The sequence below is a fragment of the Malurus melanocephalus genome, unplaced genomic scaffold (assembly GCF_030028575.1).
Source record: "Malurus melanocephalus ecotype Western Australia unplaced genomic scaffold, MMel_1.1 scaffold_41, whole genome shotgun sequence".
Lineage (NCBI taxonomy): Eukaryota > Metazoa > Chordata > Aves > Passeriformes > Maluridae > Malurus > Malurus melanocephalus.
The window spans coordinates 1,337,551-1,363,166 of NW_026623273.1; the positions used below are offsets into that span (position 1 = coordinate 1,337,551).

Genomic DNA, 25,616 nt, shown 5'->3' on the forward strand with positions numbered 1-25,616 from the left:
TTGCATATAACTGAAATTTTGTTGCATGAATTATGAAGGCTTAATAGTGTCATTGACTTTTTAAACTTATGGAGGGGYGAATATTTTTTGAAAAAGCATGTTTAACTTTGTACATTTATAGTTTCTAAATTCTAAGATACTTCATAAGTACTTCTATTTTAAGACAGAAATTAAATCTAGAGAGCAGTAAGGCTGTTCTAAAGAGTGAAAAACATCTAAAGTGTTTGTGGTCTCTCTTGGTGAGTCACATCAAAGAACTTCATGCTCCTTTTTTCTTGAAGTTTGCCAAATGGTGGTAATGATAAAGTGTCTGTGTTGTTTGGAGAAAAGATGTTTTGGAGCAAGTTGAATGTAAATAATTAAGTGAACTGGCTAGCAGGCTGAAAAATGTTATGCATTAATGAATGTTAAGTTCAGTCTCATCATGCATCCTATGTTTTGGTTTTGAATTCTTTATGTCTTTTAGGACATATTCCTTGTTGTAGAAATTCCACATGAAATCTGTGAAATAAAATTCTAGATAAGCTGAATGTAAAATAGGTGAATACATAAACGAGGCCTGTTTGTATCTGAACTAAGCATTTGGCACTTCTACTCAAAAAGCTTAAAAGTTCACAATTATTTGTTCTTTCTGATTTCATAATTAAGCTATTGTTGAGAAACCTATCAACCTGAGCAGAGCTTTCAGAGTTGGTTTTGTTTCTCCTTATTGCCAGCTGACCTATGGTTTAGTGAGCTGTTTTACTGTTGCAGAGTAAATGGAAGTTTTCCATTACGTTAAAACAAAGTACTCTATTCAACTCTAAAGAATAACCTTAATAAAGGATATGCCTGACTGAAAATGCTAGAGATTTTTTTCATTCCTAACATGGCAGGTTGCATTAATGTTTTGTATTTTTTTACTGTGGTAAAACTGTGACTTGTTTGAGCATGGGTGCTTTTTGGTGGTTATGTGGCAATTGTACATACTCTTTCAGCAAATATGAAGTATTTGTATTTATAGACATTTGAAACGGAGAAGATAAAGATGAAACAGGTGGATGGTTATGTGAGTGAATGTAACTGGAACACTCAGCTTAAGTAAACCTGTCAGCCAGAAACTGCAGGGAAAACTTGAATGACTCCAGGCAATTTTGGATTTAAATCAGTTTTATCAATGATTGTAACTTGTTTTAGAAAAGGCTCAAGAGAATTTCTGTGGTATTCATTGTGAGAACAATTCCCTGGTGATAAATATTAATATAAACTATGACTTCATAGATCAAAATCTTGTTACAAATTCGGAAATTTATCTGAATTACATTTTGGAATCTAGATTAAAAACAAAAAGCTCCTGAAATCTGTCTAAAAGTGATCCCCAGAAGGCCGATCAAGCAGGCTTTTTGCTGTACTTTTGAAGTACAATGTTTATGTCTAAAAAAGGTGCTTGACAACATGCTGGGATTCTGTTTGTAATACCTTTTCCAAACTGCTAAGCCATTGGGGTCTTTTCAGAGGGGAATGTACTGGTAAGTGGCATGAAAGGGCAGGGGAGAGTTAGTTGGTGTTACCAGTTGTGTCATTGCACAGTCTTTGAGTTACCATTTGACCCATCATCTAATAAAATACTTTGTATCTGGCCTATAATAACATTGAAAATGTATTCTTTTTAGCCAGTCATGTATTGGTATAAAGATTTAATCGAAGGTCTCTTCCCTTGATAGTTGAACCTGACAAAACGCTTTGATTCAGATAGTAAGAAAAAATTCCACTAATCTGTGAATTAGATGATGTTGAAATAAGCTAGTCACAGTACCATTTCTGTATTGAACAATTAAATTAACTTCCTGTAGGTATTTGAAAAGAATTAATCTATTTAAAATACCCTGTAATTCTTGAGTGCCCACTGAAGCAATACCTTTTAGTTCACTTCAGAATAGAATAACATCTGCTTAATCTTCCTATATTTAAAATTCAGTATGTAAGTTCTGCACTGTTTTGACTTACCCAAATTAAAGGCTAACTGAGAACAATATAATTTTGTAGTGCCCTTCCAATATTTCTGTTAATCTTGAAGGCTTCCTGCATTCATCATGTAGTTACAGTTATCTGTGTTTTTCCATGAGTAACAGATATTGTGGATGTTTCATGAGAATGCCTGCCAAGATCATTCATACCATGAATGCATCCTTCTGTTTTCCAGAATATTTTCCTTTATTTTCTTCAGACCAGAAAATTAAATAATACAGACACACCTATGTAATCAAGGCACCTATGATAGGAATTCAGCTGCTTTGCACTGYTATGAATAATTCATAAAGAGGAGAGGTTTAAAAATTATTCTGTTTTTTTGGCGCACTGATTCTTCTTGAGTTACTTGCTTAGTTTTGAAGGCTGCATAGGAAGTTGAAATAAGTGTTTTTCCATATTTAGATGCATCAGTTAGAAACTCAGATTAAATTAATCTGGGACAAGCTGAGTTTAATAACATGCAAGTTTGAATGAGAATACATCTGTCAATTCTAACACCTAAAAGAGAGGAAATTAAAAGTTGTTGAAATGTCCTTTCAAATCTATATGCTTTCTTTTGCATGGAAGTTTGTGAGTAATGCATTCCTGTAAGTCCAAAAATATTTATACTTTTCTGTTGCTGTAGAACAGCAACAGTATCTTACCCATCTCTTATATTGTGACTTTTCATACTCTATCTTTCTCTTTAGTGTTCACTTGTTCAACCTATATATATATCTTACACCTTTATTTTCAGTTTAATTTACCGTGGAAAAGAATGAAAGGCTATGACTTGGAAAACCTGCCCATTTTACAAGTAATATGGTTTTAATCAGTGCATGATTGTTGAACAAAATGTGTGTATTTGTTTGAAAGATGAGTTTTAACTCTTACTACTGCCTTCACCTTTCACTGCTGTCGTGGAAAATTCATCTGGGTGCCTAACAGCTTAAAACATTTATCTAACTTGAAAGAAAGGAATGAGGCATGTTTTCTTCCAGATTCGTGAAATACTCCCCTCAACACCCTTTTATCTTTCCTCAAATAGTGCTTTAGAGCACAAGATTCTGTTCACTCTGTTCATCATCATTAAAATAGTCTCTTAGTTTTCTTCATTTGTATATGTAAGTTGGATATGAGGTAGAAAGGAAAAAACTGGCTGTTTGTGAGCCTTATTCCAATACCAGGAAATTGTGCAAGTGTCCCCCTGTGAAGTTTTAWAGACTTTATAACTTCTTTAGACTAAAAAGAAGCATTTAGATTGTATATTAAGTGATGTATGAGAGACAGACTTGACCTGTAAACCAAGCACATTTTGATATAGACATCAGCAAGCAACAAAAAGCAGGAGTTGAAGCCTTCTGCTATTCATATTAATATATTGTTATGCCTAGATGCTGGCAGTAGCAGTTGGACCAGATTTCTTTGGTGATCAGGATACACACTGGTTTATCTGCATAATTCGGTGGTTTTCTGTGGTATTCCATCTGTGTAAACTTTACAGTCTGCCCTGGGAGATTGTGGAGTCTCCCTCCCTGGAGAAATTCAAAACCCACCTGTAGGGAGTCCTTTGTTTTGGGAGCTGGAATTGCTGCAGTTTCTTGAGTACTTTCATTACCAGTTGTTGCTAGGATTTGTTGTTCCCCTTCCACATCCAGCAGCTATTCCTGCTGCCCATTTAGGATTCCAGTCATTTCCATCTGACTTCAAGGAAGGCAGTAATCATTTGAGACAGACCACTTCTGTGATACTCTTTCTGCAAAACCTGTAGTTTCACCAGAAATGCAGAAATCTCTGTTAAGTGTAGCTCTTGCTTCCTTCTCATCACTCCTGTTCATAAACAGACAGCTTTTTCTCTGTGGAGTATACCAAACCAGAGACCCAAAATAACGGGGTGTGTTTATACTTGGAACAGAAAGTTTTGTAGTATAGTAGAATCACAGAGTTATTGAATGGTTTGGATTGAAAGGGCCCTTAAATTCTAATGCCCCTGCAACTAAACCAGGTTGCTCAGAGCCTCATCCAGCCTGGTCTTAAAAACTTCAGGGATGGGACATCCATAGCTTCTCTCAGCAGCCTTTGCCAGTGCCCCACCACACTCACAGTAAAGAATTTCTTTCTAACCTAATCTCTAACCTAAGCCTACCTGCTTTCAGTTTAAACACATTCCCTGTTGTCCTAGTGCAACATGTCCTTGTGGTAGCTCCCTCCAGCTTTTTGGAGGGAGTCTGCCTCCTTTAGGTACTGGAAGGTCGTGTGATGTTTTCCCAGAGCCTTCTCTTCTTGAGGCTGACCGGTGCTCTCAGCCTGTCCTCATAAGATCTGTGATCAGCTCCCTGATCAGCTGGGTGGCTCTCTTAAGGTATTTAAAATAGGTAGTAGCCAAACCAGCTTTAACCTTTTCTCTTTCTCAAGGCAGAAGAAGTGCTCACCTTTTAGTTCATCCAGCCGTAGTTTTTTCTCCGTGCTGTGCCATAGCTCTGCTCTCACAAATGAGTAGTCTTTTCAACTTTCCAGGAAGCCTTTCATGACAGAACTGAGAACAAAGGAGCTATCCAGGAAAGTAAAGTAATATTTCCTTCCTGGGCAGCATATGGTCTTGAAATCCTCAAAGAAGGCATGATCATTTATAAGGGCAATTTAGAAAAAGTAAGTGTTTTTTTGATGTAAATGGTGGTATTGTGGGTACCCAGAAAAATTCCTATTTAAAGGCCTGGTGTGTGAAAGATTACCTGGAGATGTAGTTCTCTCTCATTCAGTATAATTTTCATTTAGTGATGTATAGACCTCTGCAAACAGAACTGTAGAGGTTCTTTCAGGGATAAATACATCATTTTCCCTTTCCCTGGTTGGGCCATGAAAAAGTGAGTAATTTTGGTTTATTTGATTTTTTGGTTTTGTCTTTGATTTTTCTCAAGACATTCTGAAGAGACTAATCTAGTTTCAGTCTCTGAGTATTGTTTGAGAATGAGGAAGTTCCTAAAAGGAACAAGAAAAAAAATGCACGGTATTTTCTGACAGTAGTGCAGTAAATAGGAGGGTCTTATTAGGCACAGGAGTCTTATTAGGCACAGAAGTTTAACTCTCAACTRGGGCTGTAATTTCCTGAAAAAACTGGAATTGCATGCTGCAGATATCATGCTGATTTTAGTATACCTTTGCAGAAATTGCTTTAAAGGTAAAACTAGCCAGTTTGAGAAAAAACTGTAAACTCGTATTATTTCACAGATTTAATATATATTAATCTAATATCAGCCAGAGAATTGAGAATTTTTGTACAAATATTAGGAGTTACTTCAACACCATAACTGTTTTCCTCTGTTTCTGCTGAAGAAGAAATGTAAGATATTGTCTTTTCCTCATGTGCTTTAAAAAGAAAATGACAACAGCAACAGCAAAAAAACCCCAAAACCCCATAAATCCTGTGAAGAACTTATGTACTCTTGTTTTAATTACAATACAAATTTTGCAGGTCAATATTAGTGAAATTATAGGATTAGTTTGTGTAAACTTGACATCTGAAATCCAAGTAACAGCTGAAGTCCTGGATGTGCAGGAACATTTTAGGCAAACCCTACCTTTCATTTTTTTTCAGAACTTACAGTAATATTCGAGTATATATGATATCCAGATGTTCAAATTAGCATAAATGAATTAACTATATTTCCCTTTCAGAATGTGCAAAAAAAAGATTGCATGGCATTCTTTATTCTTTGGAATGTAATAACTGGAAATTGGTAGTTGCATCTGATTATCTTGTGTGCATATAGGAATGTGCTGTAGCACGTTACAGATGCAGCATGCTGAGTTATTTAGGAAGTTCATAGTTAACTAAAACAGAATAAGCCACCTTGGTTTTATTGTAAATGTTTAGCTAATTTGAAGATGTTATGGCAAGATATGTTCCTGGATGTTGTTATCTTAATTTTTTGTTTTGAATAGTTTAAACAGTTACTTTAACTGTCAGGCATCCCTTGGACACTGCAGAGCTTAGCACCAGTAGCAGTCGCCAAATGTCTGACTTTCAGGCTCAGGATGTTTGATTTATCAGGTGGCAGAATATATTCCTATGTGTTCTTCTCCCCTAAACTAAGTAGCCGGAATGCAGTTCAATGTGAATGTGGTGTTAAGCAAAAATGTTTTCATGTTAGTGTTTCACTCTTCTCATGAAAAGGAGTATTTAATTATTGTCACCTGAAGGAGCTAGCAATTAACTAAGTTTGTTCTAGTTAAATTTATTAATAAATAGATTTCTTTGAATTATTGAAAGAACTCTTAAAGTAGTTAAAGTACCCTCTGAAAATTACATTCAGTGCTGACATAATGTAAACATACAATACCTACGTTTGTGGTAAAGTGTATGGAATGAAGAATTKTATAATACTCCAATGCAGAAAAGCTCTCTTGCAGTGATTAAGATGAGAAAACAATGGATAGTTTCTGTGAAAACCTTTGATTTACAAAAATAGTACATCTTTTGTTGTGGGTGACTGTTGAGTGAATCTTGGAAACTGTTTCCTTTTCATATTTTAGCTTTTATGGAATGTGCTTGGATGGCAGGTATCGGTAGGGCTATTGAGTAGTTTTTGGCGTCCGAAGCGAATACTAGTTTATAATGTAGGGAGTAGTGAAGCGTCAAAAACTTAATTCGTATTATAATTATACCTTTGTGTGCATTATAGTGTCAGTTTAACAGTAAACTAATTTTCATATTCACAGCTTTGCTTGGGAATTTTGAGTTACAGCTGTTTCTCAGCTTCTAAGCCACTGAGTCTGTGGCAGTGTCACTATCTGCCATGTGGGCTATACCTTTTAGGATGTCATGTGTAGCTCTTGGTAAACCTTTACTGTTACCTTATGGTGGGCTGACCTTGGCTGCATGCCAGGCACCCAACCAGGTTGCTTTATCATTCCCATCCTCAGCAGAATGAAGCAGCAGAAGAGAGTGAGATGGAAAAAAAATCTCATGGATCAAGATAGAGGCAGCTTAATGAGGTAAAAGTGAAGGCCACATGTGGAAACTGAGGAAAGCAGATTTATTCTCTACTTTCCATCAGCAGGGGATGTCCTGCCACTTTCCAGCAGGACTTCAGTGAGCAAAGTGGTCCCTCTGGAAGACAAATAAAGAGTGCATGTGCACAATCTCCATGCCCTCCTGCCTTAAAAATCATCTCATTTCAACCCATGGGTATTTCTGCCATGGACAGAGACACCTTCCACTAGACCAAGCTGCTCAGACCACCATCCAATATGGGCTTGAACGTTTCCAGGGATRAGGCTTCCACAGCTTTTCTGGGCAACCTGTTCCTATACCTTACCACCCACAAAGTAAAGAATTTCTTCATAATACCTAACCTAAATGTACCCCCATTGAGTTAAATTAAAATTAGATGAAGGGTATGTTTGGCCAAACCAGAGATAATGAAACTTTCAGATTTATCAGAGAAAAAATGGAACTGATACAGAATATAAAACAAATAGGAAGGAAATCAGCTTGATGCTATGGAGACTTTCCTTGAAGCATAAAAAATAGTGAAGGGATTGGCAGAGATGGATAAGGAAAGAGATTTAATGTATAATATAAAATGTGCCTAAAATTTTTAAAAAATCATTCTTTGGCAACAGAAAATTATAACAAAGATGTCTGGTATCAAGAGGATAGAATGTGTCTATTCTGGGCAACTGGAGTGGTGCCAGATAAATAAGCATTTTGAGAGTAATGATTCACATGACCTTTGTAGAAAGTTGCTCAAAAATACTTGAGTACTTTAATTACATTTCTTACTGTGTGAATTAATGTCTTCCAAAGAGAAAAAAAAAAGTATTTTCCTGTTTTTGTCTTAAGATAATGAAATATTTTTAAACCAATTATTCATCCTATTTTTTGGGAATATATCCATGAAAATAAAAATGTGAAATTTGTCTCTGCTTCATGATTTTCTCATTTCTCCTCCTCATGTTGCAACTGGTGTGACAGAAACCTTTCTTACTTTTACATACACATTGCATTAGTGTGGTTTTTTTTGGTGATAGCACTACTTTCACAGAGTGAATTTTCTTCTTTTCCAGAACCCTATCAAGAAAATTCCGGATTCTCATGAAATTACACTCCAACATGGAACGAAGACAGTAAGTGATAACACGTTTTCAACCCTTCGTGTTTTTCTAGAACTGTGTCCATCTGTGAAATAAGTTAACAAATACTTGTCAGCTAAAGTTCAAGGATTTTTTTCCTTTATTTGTTATTTAGGTGGTCTCTTTTCTTACTGTTTCAGGATCACCTCTTTGACTTCTTCTAATAACTTAAATATGTCTCCATTTGACTCATTTGTAGTCTCATTGTCATCAAGTTTGCTCTCTGTAACTCTTAGATTTCCTCTTCTAGGCTAGATCTTCCTAATAGGTAGACGTGTTAGAAAGGTCTAATCTTGACCTTTATTTGGTCATGGATTTAAAGAATGTTACTGCCAGCAACTTCTTTGCAGCTTTTTAATCAATCTTTTATTACCTTTTGTATACCATTCTCAATTTTTTGAAATCTTGTTCATCCTTGTCTTTGACTACATCTTTTCTAGATTTTACCTCAAATATTGCTCMTTTGTTCTTTTAAAGAACCACAATCCACAATTGGAACCACAATTTTTTGTTTGCTCTAGATGTTTCTATCTCTCTGTAATCACACCTTCCAATACAAATTCAATTGCTTTTATGGGCTGATTGATCAAAAACCTCTAAAAGATGCATTACACTGCATTACATTACATTACATTACATTACATTAAACAAAATGGGGTGGATTTTTCTATACACAGTGCATGCAACTGTGTATTAATTTCATGAATACTAGGTTTTGCAGACTAGAGTACTAATGCAAATCAGTTTCCCATTTTACATGTGACAGTATCTGCTTCTGCGGTATGTTTCTTGAGGACATGTCCTWACAAACCTTGTTAGGTAAATTTTTTTGGTTTATTTTTCTCTATATTAAACCAGTAAATATTTCATGGTTTCTTAAGGAATAAACACATAGTTTTTCTGACTGAATGGCCTTGTAAAGTGGAAGACTTCTGAGATATTTTGACTATAGGAGAATGCAGCTGTCATCACCTGGAACAGAGGTGAATTATAATATGGGATATATATAGCACAGTTGGATTAGCCTGGATGCAATAAATGAAGCATGTAATTGGAAAAAAACTCTCTTCTAAACGGGCTATCTTTTTGAGTTTTTTTTTTTTGTTTGTTTTAGTACAGTGAAACCCCTTACCCATGACCTTAGAAACATAAGGATGTGAGCAACATCATATCTTGATTTTGGTGTTTTGCTCCAATGTTTTTAAATACAATCTTCTCATTATGTTCATACAGCATACTGTATTTCAGCTAAACTTATATTTCCCATCTGTACCTCTTCAATCAAATGAATGTGGATTTGATGATGACTCTATTCCTGTGCAGCTGAGAAATCTCAGAAAAGATTTCCCAAGCTGGAGAGTCTTTCCAGAAACCTGATTAATTTCCCAGTTGTCTTGCTTGTACAGTGTAAGAGGAATTACTGTTCCCAAAGAAACTTCATATATATATWTTTTTCTCATGGTACTTTTGATATATAAGTAGGTATAAGAAAGAATGTGTAATCTATGCTTTTTAATGTCTTGTATCACAATTGCTCCCTCCTATAGAAGTTACTGAACAGAACACTAGAGTGTTCTGATTAATCTGGAGATGCCCAGTTTTCCTGCATGCCAGAAATCAGGAATGAAATGGMAAGGGTTCAGAATTTCCATTTAATTTGTAAAAGGGGGGCATATTCTTTTTTGAAACACCTAAGATGTTACACATCTGAAAATATTTCTGCAGGTGAATACCTCTGAATTAAATCAGGTCATTTAGGTTAAGGAGGAGTCAGTTGCCRGGTGAATAGGACCATCCTTTCTGCCACATCTTGGTTTTCTTGGAAATACTGTTTTCTGACAGTTGTGCTAGAGTGTTATGTGTTTGACATACTGCGAGGTACCTGCATTCAAAACCACGGAATTATGTGAGTTTAAAAGGGACCCGCAGAGATCGAGTCCAACTCCTGCACAGCACCATCCCTGAGAGTCACACCATGTGCCCAAGAGTGTGGTCCAAGCTTGTGGAACTCTGTTAGATGCTGTGTCCACTTCCATGGGGAGCCTTTTCCAGTGCCTAACCACCCTGTGGGTGAAGAATCTTTTCCTAATACATTTTATCCAGAGAGAGAATATCAAAAGCTTTACTTATATCCAGAAAGTTCGCATCAGCTGGCTTCCTTTGGATTAACTAGATGGCTTACCTTTGTCATTATAGGAAATCAGGTTTGATAAGCTTTTGCCTCACAAAGCCAAGCTGGTAGTGACCAATGTCTACATTGTCCTCCTTGCCCTTCTTGAAAACTGGGACAAGGTTTGCCAGATTCCAGCTAGCTGGGACCTCTCTGGATTCCCAAGACTGCTTGAAAATCACCAAAAGAGGGTTTCCAATGACACCAGCAGCTTTTTGATGATTCTCAAGACAAATTTCATCAGTCTCCATAGATTTGTAGGGATCAATCTGAAGGAGCAGATCCTGCACAATTTCAGGACAAGCTGGGAACTGAGCATTCTCACAGTCATTGTCTTTCAGCTCAGAGCCTCTGAGCCTCTGCTGAGACTCTCTTGGTCCATCAGAGGACAGAGACAAAGAAAACTTTAAACTTACTTGCTTTATCTCTGTCCTTTGTGATGTGCCCGTCCTCATCTTGGTATGAGCTGATGTTATTGCTATACTGCCTTTAACCATTAACGGATTTGAAAAGGAAGTCTCTGTTCTTTCCCCACAGTTTTGAGCATCTTCAACTCTGGTTGAGTTTTGGCTGCACGGATTTTCTCCCTGCAGTAAAAAGCAACATCTCTGTATTCTTCCCCTGTCACCTGACCATGCTTCCACTAGGCATACACCGTTCTTTTTTACCTTATTTCCAAGAAAAGATCTCTGCTGAGCCAAGCTGGCCTTCTGCCTCATCTGCTTGATTTCCAGCATTTGGGTATTGCCTGTTCCTGCYTTAGGAGGTGTTGTTTAAGAAGCACAGAGCTGTAGGAGCGGGAACCTAAAGGGGAAGATGACTAGAAATGAGTCTTTGATAAAATAAGGAATAGATAAGTAATTCTTTCTACATGAAACTGGAAAAAGAAACCTCAAAAGCCCAGTCTATTTCATGCAAGGAGATCTAAATTCTAGGAAAGCAAATTGTCCATCTTAAAGAATAAGTTTCATTCATATATGCTGTTTTTATTGGGAYAATTGTTTTCTGTAGTTTACTTTTTTCCATGAGCTTGTTTCCATGTTTTAAAGCTTTTTCTGTGGGAACTATTCAACAGTTTACATAAGTTTCAAAAGTCTCCATAACACAGTGTATATAGATATATACTAAAGCTTTGGAAAAAAAGTACAGTAGTAGACTGATATATCTTTGAGACAGGTTTTTTTGGTGGTATTTTTATGTGTCTGCTTTAAATCATAGTGGCTGTCAGTACTTTTCATGTATATGTGTAAAGAAGATACTGCAGGTAAGCATCTTGATGTGCAAATTATTGTCATTTTTATRCATCCATATCTAGAATTTTTAAAACTGATTTAGACACCTGTAAGTTATTCYCCCGAGATTTTTTTTCCTTGAAGACATTCAGTGCTGCTAACCTGTAGTCATGACACACTTCTCAGGTGTTGCCCTCCACTTAGAAATGAAGGCTTTTCTGTGTTTTATTCTGTACACATTTTTTTTAGTTTGATCTGTTTTTTTTCTTACGTGGTTTCATATAAGTCTTAATATTCTTGGTGAAACATAATATTACTATTTTTCCTTCAGAATTTTCTGGCTTATTTCTTCAAATGCCTTTCCAGGCTTTTTATAAAACATTATTATTATTATTATTATTATTATTATTATTATTATTATTATTATTATTATTATTATTATCATTATTATTATTATTATTATTATTATTATTATTATTGTTATCATCATCCTTATCATTATTCTTACTACTACTACTACTACTACTACTACTACTACTACTACTACTGCTACTGCTACTACTACTACTACTACTACTACTACTACTACTTTATTGTGTTGGAGACTTCCTTCTTACTGAAAGGACTTTCCAATCTGATGATTATCTGTCTTATAAATGCAGGATGACCTATGTTTTTGTCCAATGGTTGAAAGTAATCTGCTGGTTATAGTCTAGGTCTCCATGGTCTCCATTAAAATCTAAGTATGAATTCCTTAAGAGTTTTATCTTTTAATGAAAACTTCTTCAGGCATTTTAACATTTCAGGTTAGRTATAATTTTGAGTGATTCTAAAAATACTCATGTTTTATATTTTTTGACACAACTTTTCAACACCCTCTTATGTACATGACTCAATTTTTGAGAATCTCTTGGTATGTAAATTAATTAAGCACATTGTCTAGCTAATCTTTTATTAATACTTAAAATCATAGCAGTAAATACAATATTTTCACAAATGAGGAAGCAAAAGAAATAATTTTGAAGGTAAATAATTTTATATAATTATTTTATATAATTATTTTATATAATTATTTTATATAATTTCCAGTGAAATGCCTTCTGTTATCTCATTTCTCCATGTGGTGATTGGAATGTTTCTGTTTATTTTAGAATATGAAATGCTGTTTATTGTATTGTAGGACATTACCATTCTTCAAAGAGAATCAAAATAGATTTTCAGTAAAAATCCCATTTTGCTTGACCTATGATATGAGAATATACATGAGAGTAATAAGCATTAATGTTCTTTCCACAAAATTTTGAATAGCTCTGAGCAGCTGATTTTGTATATAAAAGAAATGGATTTTGAGAAGGTATTTTGATTTGTTTTGTTATGATAGTATCTTTTTAAAATCTGTGGTTTAAAAAACRAAGTCAAGTTTACAGCATATTTTATTCTTCCAATTTTTTTCAGAAGAGAAATTTAACAAAGCAATGTGTATATGCACATGAGCTGTCTTGGATAAACTTAGGGTCTTAAACTGGTAGATGTTAAATGCCATTTTGTTAACTTGCTGGAAATACTGATTGTACTTTGGTAGAAATCTAGAGTACAGTTTTCTTCATTGAAACAGAACCTAGCTAAGATTTGAGGTGATTAGAAAGTAAACACTGTAAATTGCTTTTTTTTTCAGTTATCTTCAGTAGCTTATTCAAACTATGTAATTTTGACTTCCATTCTTCCTTCTCTTTCCAAGGTTTCAAACTTYATTCAAGGTAGTGAAATTTTAAAATGAAAATATAGCTAAGACATTTTAGTAAGAAACCAGTGCACTGGGTTGTTTGAGGCATACATTTGTTTTTTCTTTACTTTAGTAGCATTTTATGTTTTGGAGAGACCCTGAAGAATTGTAAAAAAAAAAATTAAAACGCTTGAATGATTATGTTGGGKTTTTTTTTTTTCTGYACAGGTTTCTGCTTTRGGGTTGGATCCTTCAGGTGCCCGTTTGATAACTGGTGGATATGACTATGATGTAAAATTTTGGGATTTTGCTGGAATGGATGCTTCTCTCCAAGCTTTTCGGTCACTCCAGCCTTGTGAATGGTAGGCATGAAGATTGCCTTTTGCACTTAATGTTCCATGTTAAGCTTCTGTTGAAATATTCAAAAGCCTCCTAAGACAGCTTGTTTAAAARGCTTTTGAATACCAAGGAATATGAACGTAAGAACTTGTCTGCTTATTTATTTTCCTGCTTTTTACAGTGACTTGCATTATTTTCCCCTTTTAGAAAACTACAGGTGCATTCATTTGCAGATGCAATTGTTAATATCACATCAGAAAATCAATGAACCTCTCAAAGAGACATTGACTTTCATAGTCATAACTGAAATGAATAGAATACACTTTCTATATGTACTCCGCTTATATGAAATCAATTAAGAAGAGAAAGTTAAAGTTAAAACAATTGTTAAAACAATTAAAACAATTGTTAAAAAAGTTGACTTCTTTGTGGAAAGTTAAAACAATTGACTTCTTTGTGGAGAGCCTCTCTAGTTGCTGCCAGGATCACCCAGATCCTTTCCCCAGAAGGGAAAGGTGATTTATTTAATTTTCATGACGTCCTCTGTTTCAGGAAGCACTGGTCTTTTGCATTCCAGTGATCACTGAATAGCAGCATAGTGTGAAATACAATCTTTCTTAAAGAAAAAAATATTCTTTAATTCTATATTTTTGTATATGCAAATTGAAAAGAAAATGTGGGAAGAATTTTTAAAGAGTTGTTTCCATACTATCCATATTGTTCAATGGTAATTTATAAATTAAGTGATTTAAGTTCATTTAATTATTCTAGAGAACTGGAATACAGAACTCCTTCAACAATTGGGCACACTGAGCTTTCCAAAAAATACATTGCCTCAAACAAAACTCAGTGGTTTTAGCAAGGTACATTCTGATGTCTAACTTATGTGGCACAGCTTAYGAAATACTTTGGTATGCCTAAAAGAGGAATTGAAGTTTATCATACATGGAGTAATAGTACTTATAATGTCTGTTTTTATCATTGCTATCTTAAAAAACTACAGCTGAGTTCTGGTCAGTTTGGGAGGTTAGAATGTCTGTAACTGACTAGATGTCAAAAATACAGCTAATGAAAGATGAGAAAAGATTAGGGTTGTTATCCTGAAGAGAAGCAAAATAGAAGGGGATTCTACTGTTCTGAAGTGTGAAATATCAGAAAAATAAAACATGTGCTTTAATGCATTGTGCAATTCAAATCTCTTTGACAGACCTTGACTTCTAATAATAAGCTGAAAAATGGCACATTTACTTTGAAAACATAATTAACCAAATATGCCACTTGGGAATAAATAAATAAAAGTTTGGAAATGTAAAGTGACATTCAGACTTTTCTGGTGTGAGTTTCATTTACATAGTTAGTTAGCAGGATATAAATGGTATTGTCCTTTTTCTGTCATAACTGRGCAGAAAGAGCTGACAGTCTTTAATCCCACGGTAGGGAATTATTTTAATGAAGCATTTTCAAGTTGAGCAGAAGACTACATTCAAATTTAGCAGTACTTGCTAATAACGGTATAAAACACAAATGTTTTATAAAAATCACAAGTAGACTGTATGTTAATGTTCTGTTTCAGGGGTAGCTTGCAGATAAATTGGTAAGCTCCTTTTGGCAAAAAATTAATGGTAAAAAATAACCTTAAAGTATTTGTTATTCCTGAGAGGGTTCATTTAGTGTGTTGCAAGGATGTCACAAGTATTTTTATATAAATGTTCTTTGGGAAATACTTGTGGTTTGAGTATGATGTGGTATAAATAAAGTACTTAAAACATAAACATGAAATAATATTAAAATAAACTTGACTGGCATGAAGTATGGAAATGGCACTTATATTGCAAGTCTCATGAACAAATTTTGGGGATTGAAAAAATTATTATGCAAATACAACTTGTGTATCTTTTGTAAACATAAAACTGAAACTATTTTTGTATCTGGTAAAAAGATTGTACTTCAAGTTCTTTTATGCTGACATTGAGACAAGCTGGTGAACACTATGTGGAATATTATATAACTTACGTCCAGGTGTCTGTATGTTCTTATATTACTTTTTTCACTCTGAAGTTTATTGCAAGGGCTATTAGCATTCACAGACTTGAATTTCAAAGAATTTTGAGGAGTTCTGGTGTGGATACATTAGGTGTTAGCAGAAATCCAGATCTGGAGTCATAAATTTAATTTCATTTTAAAAATGAAGGAGCCTGAGATCAATTCTGTATTGTCATGCCTCCATTTTGTAGCATAATATCAGGTTACTCTGTTAATTTCTCCTTGGATTTGTGATGTAAAGTTAAAAWAAAACCCCAGCCTAACAAAATGCTAGTACATTCAAGCCATACTTTGGTGTTAAGGCCGAAAGCAAGTTTAGGCAAAACTATTACATGTGAAAATGTTCGTGTCATGATTCTACCTACCTATATAGCTCTGTTCAGGTCCTGTTACAAAGTGCTGTGCCCATTTGGAAGCTTTAAGCCAAAATTGCTTGCATTAATGCTTTTAAAAGGAACTCTTTTTGTAATTTTCCCAAGACTTTTGCTGTAACATTAATAGAACCAAAAGTATTTACTTAAAGAACTGCCTTTGCAAAGCCTCACTCTTGGTCATATTCCAGTAAACATTGGAAAAGTGGTAACTTCTGGGGCTTTGCAAATACTCTACTTATAGAAGCAATTTTTAGACATGATTTTGCAAGTCATATTGTGAAATCAAGAAGGTGTGGGGTTTTTATTTTTCTGTTTAGGTAAAGGTTTATTTTTCCTTTTAGGTAAATCTTGTCTCTCAAACTAGTTTTTTCACATGACTGATTTGATAAATTACTGGTTATGATCCATTGTGCTAGGTGCTGTAAAATCAGTTGCTTTTGCTTACTGGAAGAAATTTTTAGATGAAAGCAAAGTTTGTTCCCATGTACTGATACAGAAATACTAAGAAGCAATGAGACAACATTGTTTGAATTATGGACAGTGCTGTGTTAGTGGTATCAATGTCTGTTATTTTATTTCAGTGTCTGAAAACAGGATTTGTTTTCAGCAGCCTCTGTGGGTCTTTATGGATTGTGTATTCTTTCAGAAATCAGATTTTACTTCTGAGTGGTTTGCTCTTACCTAGTGGTCAGATCCTCTTCATGCATGAGACATGCATCAAGTGAAAATCATATTTTCATCTGTATTTAAATGTTTAACTTTTTATTCTTACATTTGAACTGTGATAAGTGTAAAACATGAAGCTGTGCTTTAGAGATGTTGGCTATTTTCTTTTGGCAATTTCAGCATTAGAGTATGAGAAATAAAACCTAATAAGAACTTCATTCTGTGTACAGTAATCAGGTGGAACTGTGCTATATTTTGAGCTTTGTATGAATCATGTGATTGGGCAAGAGCACTTGAAAGTACAACTGAGAAAAGATTTTTAATTCCTAAGATATGTTTGTTCTGCAAAAGCTGAATCTGACGTATCCTTTAGTCTAGATTTGTCAGCTGTCTGCAGAAAATATTCTAGACTTAGATATTATTTCACTTGTTGGTTTCCTTGTAATTTCTTTCAGTGTTTCCTCTGAGCTTAATGTAGCTGGCTACGTTCTCTTCTGAGGAAGTATTAATTTTTACTCTTGAGGATCAGGGTGTTTTTTCAGACACTGACTGTGATCTGTGTAAGAAATTCCAAGATTTGAGTGTCTCCTTTCTATTAAAAATCAGTTTATAATACTCAGTCCAATTTGGCTGCCAGTTTGTGTTACATAATAGAGTGCTTAAAGCAATTTTTGGCGTCAGAATTATAATGTAATCAGTTATGCCAAACATTTTTTGAGTAAGAACTTATGCTTAGTTTACATTACTATGATCAATGCAGAACTTCTAAAATAAGTATTATGATGTTTTAAGTGTTTCATGTAGTATCTCATGGTTCGACGACAGATTTAACAGTTAATAGATACTGCTGAACAATTATATGTAGTCACTACTGAATAAGAGCTGAAATCTTGAAATACTAAGTTACGAGTTGCACAGTTAGTTTTGTTGCTCATCTGAGTGTTAATTTTGCTGATGGGTAATAGTGTTAAAAAGTAGTTTCTGAAAGGTGGTAGAATTTGATTGCACATGGTCATGTTTTTAAGCAAAAGGAAAATGTTTCTTTGCAGATACTTTGGATACCATGGCAATCCAAATGTAGCTGGAAAATGAATTCTGGTCCTGTACTTGACGTTAATCTCAATTCCGAGTTGTAGTATAAAGTAATGTTACTGTGCACATTTTGTTAATGTGCCAGGATATAAATTCTGACAGGTGTGAAGTGGGCAGAATGCTTTGCAATCTTTGCTATTCTTGTAATGGAGTATAGGGGATCAAAGGGATATCTGCTTCCGATACAGCAAGAGCTGTGAAATTTGTTCAAAAAGCAAGATGCTGAAAATAAGCTGAGGCTGGAAATGGGCTTCTCATTCATCAGTCAACTTTCCATTTCCAGTTCATTTTTGTCATCTTGATACTATTCCATGCTTTCTGCCCCAGGTTTTCACAGCCACTACAGCATGTATGTGAGAACACTGTTAAAACAAATGAAGAGTCACCTAAGACATAGTAGACTAGACAGATTATGATCTACTGTCATGTTTCCAGGGCTCATGGTATATTTAACTTTGAATTTGATGAAATTAAATCCCCTACCATAGAAAAAGATGCAACAATGCTGACCTATGACTAATATCCTGGTGTGCAAGGTACAATGAAGTTTTATGTATGACTGCAACATGATTTTATAGTAATTTACATATTACTGTAATTCCACATTTTACTTTTGAAAATATGTAAAAGAATTTTCAGCTCTGGGTAGTTAAATTTGACACATACTATTTTTCCATTGACATTATAATAGCATTCTTAAAAAAATATGTTTGCCAGAAATGATATTTGACGGATTTGATGAGCTGTGTGTGGTTGAAAGAAGGTGACATGTGCGATACACATACACACAATGGATAAAAAACTTCAATCCATTAGTATGAGATTTTCTGCCCCCCACCTCTTTAATATAGGAGTTATGTGGGTCTATTTCTGCAATATGATTTCTCACCATTGACACTTTTTTTTAGTGTCGGTTTACAGGAATGTTAATTGAAATGTTTTAATCATCCTTTTTTTTTTTTTTCTTTCTTTCTTGTTTCTTTTCTTTATAGTCACCAAATCAAGTCTTTACAGTATAGCAGCACAGGAGATGTCATTCTTGTTGTCTCTGGTAACTCTCAGGCAAAAGTTCTTGACAGGGATGGCTTCCCAGTAATGGAGTGCATAAAGGGAGACCAGTACATTGTGGATATGACAAACACCAAGGTAAAGTCAGAGGTTGGAGCTTCCAAGGCAGGGGCTGGAAGTGGTTGATTGTTTACTTGCATGCTGTGAGTGTAAGACTAATAAGCAGCAATGTGTATATATTTAATGATAGTTAAAAATGCAAATGGAGCACGGTTCATTCATAGTTTTGAAGGACTTTAACAACGGTTGTGTTTTGACCATTTTGCCCTTGTGCATTTCCACAAATTTTGACAATGGTTCTATGTACTTAGATGATTTAAATTCAAGTCAGTTTTTCAAATAGCTGAAGCCTAAAAACTAATGGTAAAATCTAATGCTCAATCTGATGATAAAGTTGATTTATTTATTGCTTGTAAAGTATATTGCCAAATAACTAAGCTAAATGCTGTTTTGCCTAAAGATGTTCTTGTCGGATGACTATTTCTTTTGGCTAGTGATTCATATATAAAACCATCAAATAACATCTGCTTTGGTTCTTGTTTGCTTAAAAATAATTTAGGTTTTCTTTCTCTTGTAAATGTCTGGAATTCCAGTGTATTGTGGTCCAACAGCAAAATGCTAAAATATTTGTTATATTGCCTCATTTACTTTTGAGTATTTCTCTCCTTATTTGTGCTTAAAGCAAACTGAAGTCGTTCCAGTATTGCAGAATTAGTTTCCAAATTTCTCTTTGAACATCGTCAACGAGTGTGTGTCTGCGCTTTAAAGAAGCAAAGCCAACTGGGCAATAGATAGGCCAGTAATGTAGTTATATTCATAGTCACCATAATGGCAATTGCTTACTTTCCATAAAACACCTTCTGGTTTTTTTTGAGTCTTAAAGAAAGGAAACAACTGGTCAGTTTGCAGCTTTAGTATTCTATGGAAAACTCATCTGAGGTTAAACCTGTCTTAGATCTTAAATTCTGTTTCCTCAGTTTTCTCCAACAGGATCTTTGTCTAGTGTAGATTGACATTGCGTATATGTATTGTATCACCCTGGTTGTTACTGTTACTCCTGTTATTTTTCTGTAGCTTGAAAAAGTTTGTGTGGCACGCTATTGATGTCTGTTGTTTCATCTTTTCTCCGCCTTACAGTTCTCCCAAGAAAAAAAGAAGTGTGATTCTATGCCATTTTCTGAAAGGAAAAAAAAAAAACTGTAGAAGCATGTTAGGGTTTTTCTAATTCAGCAATTAAAGCAAGCAAGGGTGAAATGGGTAGAGTGCATACAGTCTGTTACATCAAAGTGATGTCAGTCAGAAGGGTCCAAAGAGTCTGATTTGTCCCTCAGGTTTCGTGTGATTATGCTTGAAGGGTTTGGAGTAAAGTTGTAAAACCTAGAAAGATAGCTTACAAGGCCTTGTAAGACCTCTGTCTTTATTTCTTTAGGGTCACACAGCGATGCTCAATTCAGGATGTTGGCATCCAAAGATAAAAGAAGAATTTTTGACATGTTCTAATGATGGGTAAGTATAGTGGTCTATCTTTGTCCATGTTTTTTGAGAGGCTTGTTTAGCTTTTGTGTTTTAGTACTGTGCCTTAATTTGCTTTAAATATCGTTCTTCTTAATCTTTAATAAGTGCTTAGGACAATGTTAGGTGAGATTTGGAAGCAAATACTGTATTTATTTTGCCTCTAGATAATAAAAGTATTTTGTTTGTATTATTTTATTTCTGTAAATTAAAATTATTTTAGATGATATTTCATGAAACATTTTGGTTAATGTTTTTACAAATATTCTTGGACAAAATTTAACTTTACRCAGTGTTCCTTTGGAATGGAATAATTCCTGTGTAGAGACTCAACGTAACTGAATTCAGTAGGAGGATTGAGGATTGCAAGTTTCACATTAGGTGTAACAGAATATTGATGAATGTTGTTTGACAAGTGTCARAGAGACTGTTAGAAATTACTTTGTGGCTTCAGTCTTGATCTTTGTGATTAGAATCAAATGGCAAAATGTCACATGGCATCTTTATTAATTAAGTTACTGCAGCTGTTGGTAGCAAGTTCATGGATGATTTTTTTAATAATGTTTCAAATATGCAATCTGCTTTACTCCAGAGTGACAATAAGGATTGAATTTCCTCACTAATGTGTCTGTGAAGTGGTCCACTGTAAAAAGAAGACTTAAATTATCAATTTGAACARCATGGTTTGGGGTTTTTTCTCCCAAAAGGGTCTGACTTTCTGATTTAACACATGGGTAGATGAAAATATTATTTTAATACGAAAATTCACAGTTTCTGATAAGACTGTCAAAAGGAAAAAAAAAACCCTAAACACTACATTGTGTTTTTTGAAGAAATTAAGTTATAAAAATACAGTTAAGCATGCTGTATATTGTTCCAGGTTGTAGAGAAAAAGGTCTTCCATAGTAGGAATTGTTGTTATATGCTAGAATCAATACTTTAAGCAGTTTGTTGATATTTTTAATGCAGTTCATTCATTATGATGAATGACATTAGTAGGGTTTCTTTACTAGGTTGAACAGTTTGTGGATCATGGGAAATGAATTAAGATACTATGAATTATGAAGATTGAGTAATTTCTCCTGTCTAAGCAAGTCTTTAACTAATATACCAAAAATGGATTCACTACATGCTTGATGCTGTGAATTAAAATGGTCTGGATAAGTAAGAGAAAACCAAATAAACACTACTACAAATGGCTGCATAATTGCATTTTCACAGACACTACATGGCTGAAATTACAAGAGAAGTATTTTAAACCCGTTGCAATTTGCTTCATGCTAATGACAGATCTTTCCAGGATTTGGACATGTCTTGTGAAAAGAAACAATTTGGATTGTTTAATTTGCCCCACAGGGCTTGAAGACAGTATTCCATCTGTGAAATATAATAATAGAAACTAAAAGGTCTCCAAATTTTAGTCAGTAATTAAGACTGAAGCTGTGAACAAGAATTGAAAATAGTTCCAGTTGGAAGGGACCTACAGCAATCATCCAACTGTCTGATCAGTTCAGGGCTGTCCAGAAGTTAAATAAAGCCTGTTGTTAAGGACGTTGACCAATCAGCTATATCGCCAGGAACCCGGTGTCAGTCTGGGACCACCTTCTCAGTAAAGAAATGCCTGAGTGTCCCATCTGAACTTCTGGCATAGCATTGAACCATTCCCATGTGTCCTGTCCCTGGATGCCAGGGAGGAGAGCTCAGGGCCTCTCTGTGCCCTTCCCCTCCTCAGGAAGCTGCAGAGAGCAGTGGGGTCRCATMTCAGCCTCCCTTTCTCCAAACTGGACAAGCCCAAAGTCCTCAGCTTCTCCTTACAGGAAATTGCTTCCAGCCCTCTCATCACTTYGTTTGCCTCCWTGGGACACATTCAAGGACCTTCACATCCTTCCCCACCTGCAGAGCCCACAGAGAGGCTGCCCCTAGGCTGGGCCCAGAGGATCCATCCCCTCTCTGGGCTGATTGTGCCATGTTCGGTKCTCCAGGATAACGTTTGTCCTTGGGGCTGTCTGGGCACTGCTGACTCACACTGAGCCTGCTGAACTAAGTAAACAGGTGTCTGAGTAGGGAAGAGCCTGTAATTATAGCAGTGTCTAGTGAGCTCTAATTAATTCAAGGAATAATAAAGATCTTAATGTTCTTTTCATTAACCAAGTTGTGTAAAGGTGAATTAGTGAGTCGCACACCTTTGGAAATGTATGTTCCATTAGTAAATTTGGAGGACAAGTCTGATGAGGGGCAGCTGAGAGACCTGGGGTTGTTTAAGTCTGGAGAACACTCAGAGGGGACCTTATCACTCTCTAGAACTCCCTGAAAGGAGGGTGTGGCCAAGTGTCAATCCATGTCTTCTTCCAGGTAAMAAGGGACAGGGCAAAAGAAAATGGGTCACAAATTGCATCAAGGTAGGTTTAGATTGGAAATTAGGAAAAATTTCTTCCTTTGAAAGGGTGGTCAGRTGCTGGAACAGGCAGGGGAAGGGGTGGAATTGCCATTCTGGAAGTGATTAGGGATATGGTTTTGTGGGGGACCTGGCAGTGTTAGGTTAATGGTTGAACTTGATGATCTTCAACATCTTTTCCAACCTTAATGATTCTAAATGACAGCAATTGTTAGAGTTACACCAACCATTATAACCAGTGTCATGTGAATTTCTGACTTATTTTTGGTGGTTGTTTTTGAATGAAGAAAAATAACGTCTGTAAAATTGCTTTAATATGGTGTTCTCAGCAAGCATTTTATTTGGGAGAGTAGCATARGAGTGCTTGGGTGTCAAGGTAGAGAGTTTATGTCTTCTAATACAGACCATTTCTTTCTTTAATTGAAAACTTTTGTTTGTTTATGCTTAAAGAAACAGATTTTCTGAATTTTAAGTAAATGCARTTTAAAAATTCAATTTGTACCAAGCATTCTAGAAACCGGATTTTTTTTCATTTAATACTGTGTTATTCTTCATCTTGCATAGCATGAATTATAGATGTCATTGAATATTGCAACTATGTCTATCTGTCAGTCTGATATTTTTACATTTAGTCCAGTACTATTACCTGACCCTTATGTGTTGAACAACTTTATTTCATTGATTTGTAAAGCTGGCTTTTTTTTGAGCCAGTAGATTTCCACTTAATGAAATGGTGGCGGAAATAATGAAACTGTTCAAGAGCCTGTGTGAGAATTTATGTTGCATGCAAAGAAAACAAAATAATTACAGGAAAACTTGAGCTTTGGAGTCTGTGAGCTTGTCTGGTCAGACCWAAAAACTGGCAGTCTTTGTTCTAGGGAGGAGGGGTCTAAGTAGGGGTAGTATSCGACCAAAGTTTGTAAAATGTTCAAGATGGTAGGTGAACTGAAGGYGAAACTGTTGCTTTCCAAAACCCCTTCCAAACTTATTTCTTGAAAGTGGGTGTAGTTAAGTTTAGAACTAACAAAAGAAAAAAAAATGTGGGTGCTCTTCAGACTTATTCTAGAATGTGTTGTCACAGARGATCATGGAGACAAGTTTAAAAAGGGATGAGAAAAATTCATGTTWAGAAGGACTCATAAGCAGATAGGAAACACAATAGGTGTTATAATACCACATATATGACAGTTGTGGATAGTAAGGGGGAATGAAAGAGAATGAACTGTAATAACCAGACTTCATCAGCATCATTGCTGCTATGATCAAATACTGAATATGGGGCTGATTGAACCTGTTATCAAATGTAGTAAGATGTTCCTTATGTCTTTGTGTTATTCAGTGACAGTAAATAATTAAAATATAATTGCATGCTGCATTACTGTTGAAAATGTAGTGTGTGGATTCTCTCAAGATACAGTGCTTTCATGGTGGTTTTATATTCCAGGTTGTGTGGTATTCATGCTTGTAAGTTAACTGTTTGTGAGATCTTCTCTCTCAATGAAGATGGTAAGACAAAGCCCAGTTTAGCTTTATGTGGCTGGTACATAGAGATTTTGGGTATAAAAGTTTGTAATTTTAAATAAAAAAAATAATAAAGTCTCCCAACGCTGAATCAGTCATCTTACAGGGCAGGAGACCTGCCTGTACCCAATTTTGACATCCCTGACATTATACACTGAATGCTTTGGCATTCAGAGTCCTTGACATGTTACTCTCTCTGATGCTTTATCAAGACCATCTCTACTTGTGAGACGAGAAATGTAAAGCTTTAGAGTATTGCACATCAGAGGAAAAGGTGCAAACATATACTCTTTTTAAATCCCAGCAGTGTACTGCTGATCTTGTCTACAGTGAAGACAAGCTCTGGACATTTTGCAGTAGATTCTTGATGGTTTTGTACTAAAATTTTTACTAGACATTGATGTACAAATAAATAGATTGAAGRACAGTGACTGCTCTGAAACTTATAAGAGGGAATGTGATACTGTCTGTGTGTCTACAAGTTGAGATTTAATCCTCACATTGAGAAAAGGAGCTGCCGCAACTGGCATGGGCAAATTATACACCTGACACTAAACACCAAAATGGGACCCTTCAAAGGGTCATCCTGTGTGGATGTGGAAAGATGAAAACAGGGATGCGCTTAATAGATATAAAGGAAGGCTGAACGTCTTCCCTTTTTGCCCGTTTTAATCTGTGTTGGACATGACATAGAACAGTAAACTTTTAAGTGTGTGGTGTCAAATTTAAATATGTTCTACTGTATGTCACGTACTTTAAATACATATTTCTTTTTATGTTAAACCTGCTATCACTCAAATACCCACTTAGAGTTCGTCTTGTGACAAACATAATATGTATGTCACAGTTTTTTCTGAACCTGGGTCACTAAGGCTGTAGTAGTAGTCTGAACTAAAAAGCAATTCARATGAAGGCTCTTAGAATTGCTGTGGTAAATGAAATATTTTGAGAGATTATCTGTTTCTTATAATTTATATATGATGTTCAAATATGGTATACATAGCAAAAAAATCCTAGAAATAAGTTTTGATGATAGCATGTTCTAATGTGTAGTTATTAGGCTGTTTGTAAATTTATTACTTCAGACTGCAGATATATGGGTTACCACCAGGGAGTCTCAGTGCTTTTTGTATGACTGTTCAAGGACACAATGCTGAACCCAGGGAAAAGGACATAAGAAAATGACACAGTTCCTTCAGARTCCTATATGAGAGAAACAGAAGCTGGTCAGCTTGCACACTGAAATGAGCCAGAGCCTAGACCCAGCAGTTATAGAATAAGTCTGAAAACTCCTCTTAACTTGTATAAATTCATGTCCACTTACGCAATTGTTAGTGGATACATGTAACTCCCAGTA

At 35.2% G+C, this 25,616-nt stretch overlaps 1 protein-coding gene across 1 annotated transcript in view; it reads left to right on the top strand.

The window, feature by feature from the left end:
- Positions 1-25,616, top strand: part of WDR70 (WD repeat domain 70) — a 124,976-nt gene that overhangs the window by 23,791 nt on the left and 75,569 nt on the right. Inside the window, exons 5-8 of the mRNA XM_057364689.1 lie at positions 8,059-8,118; positions 13,478-13,611; positions 18,756-18,909; positions 20,261-20,337. Coding sequence (XP_057220672.1) covers positions 8,059-8,118; positions 13,478-13,611; positions 18,756-18,909; positions 20,261-20,337 — 425 coding nt within the window. The remainder of the gene's footprint in view (positions 1-8,058; positions 8,119-13,477; positions 13,612-18,755; positions 18,910-20,260; positions 20,338-25,616) is intronic.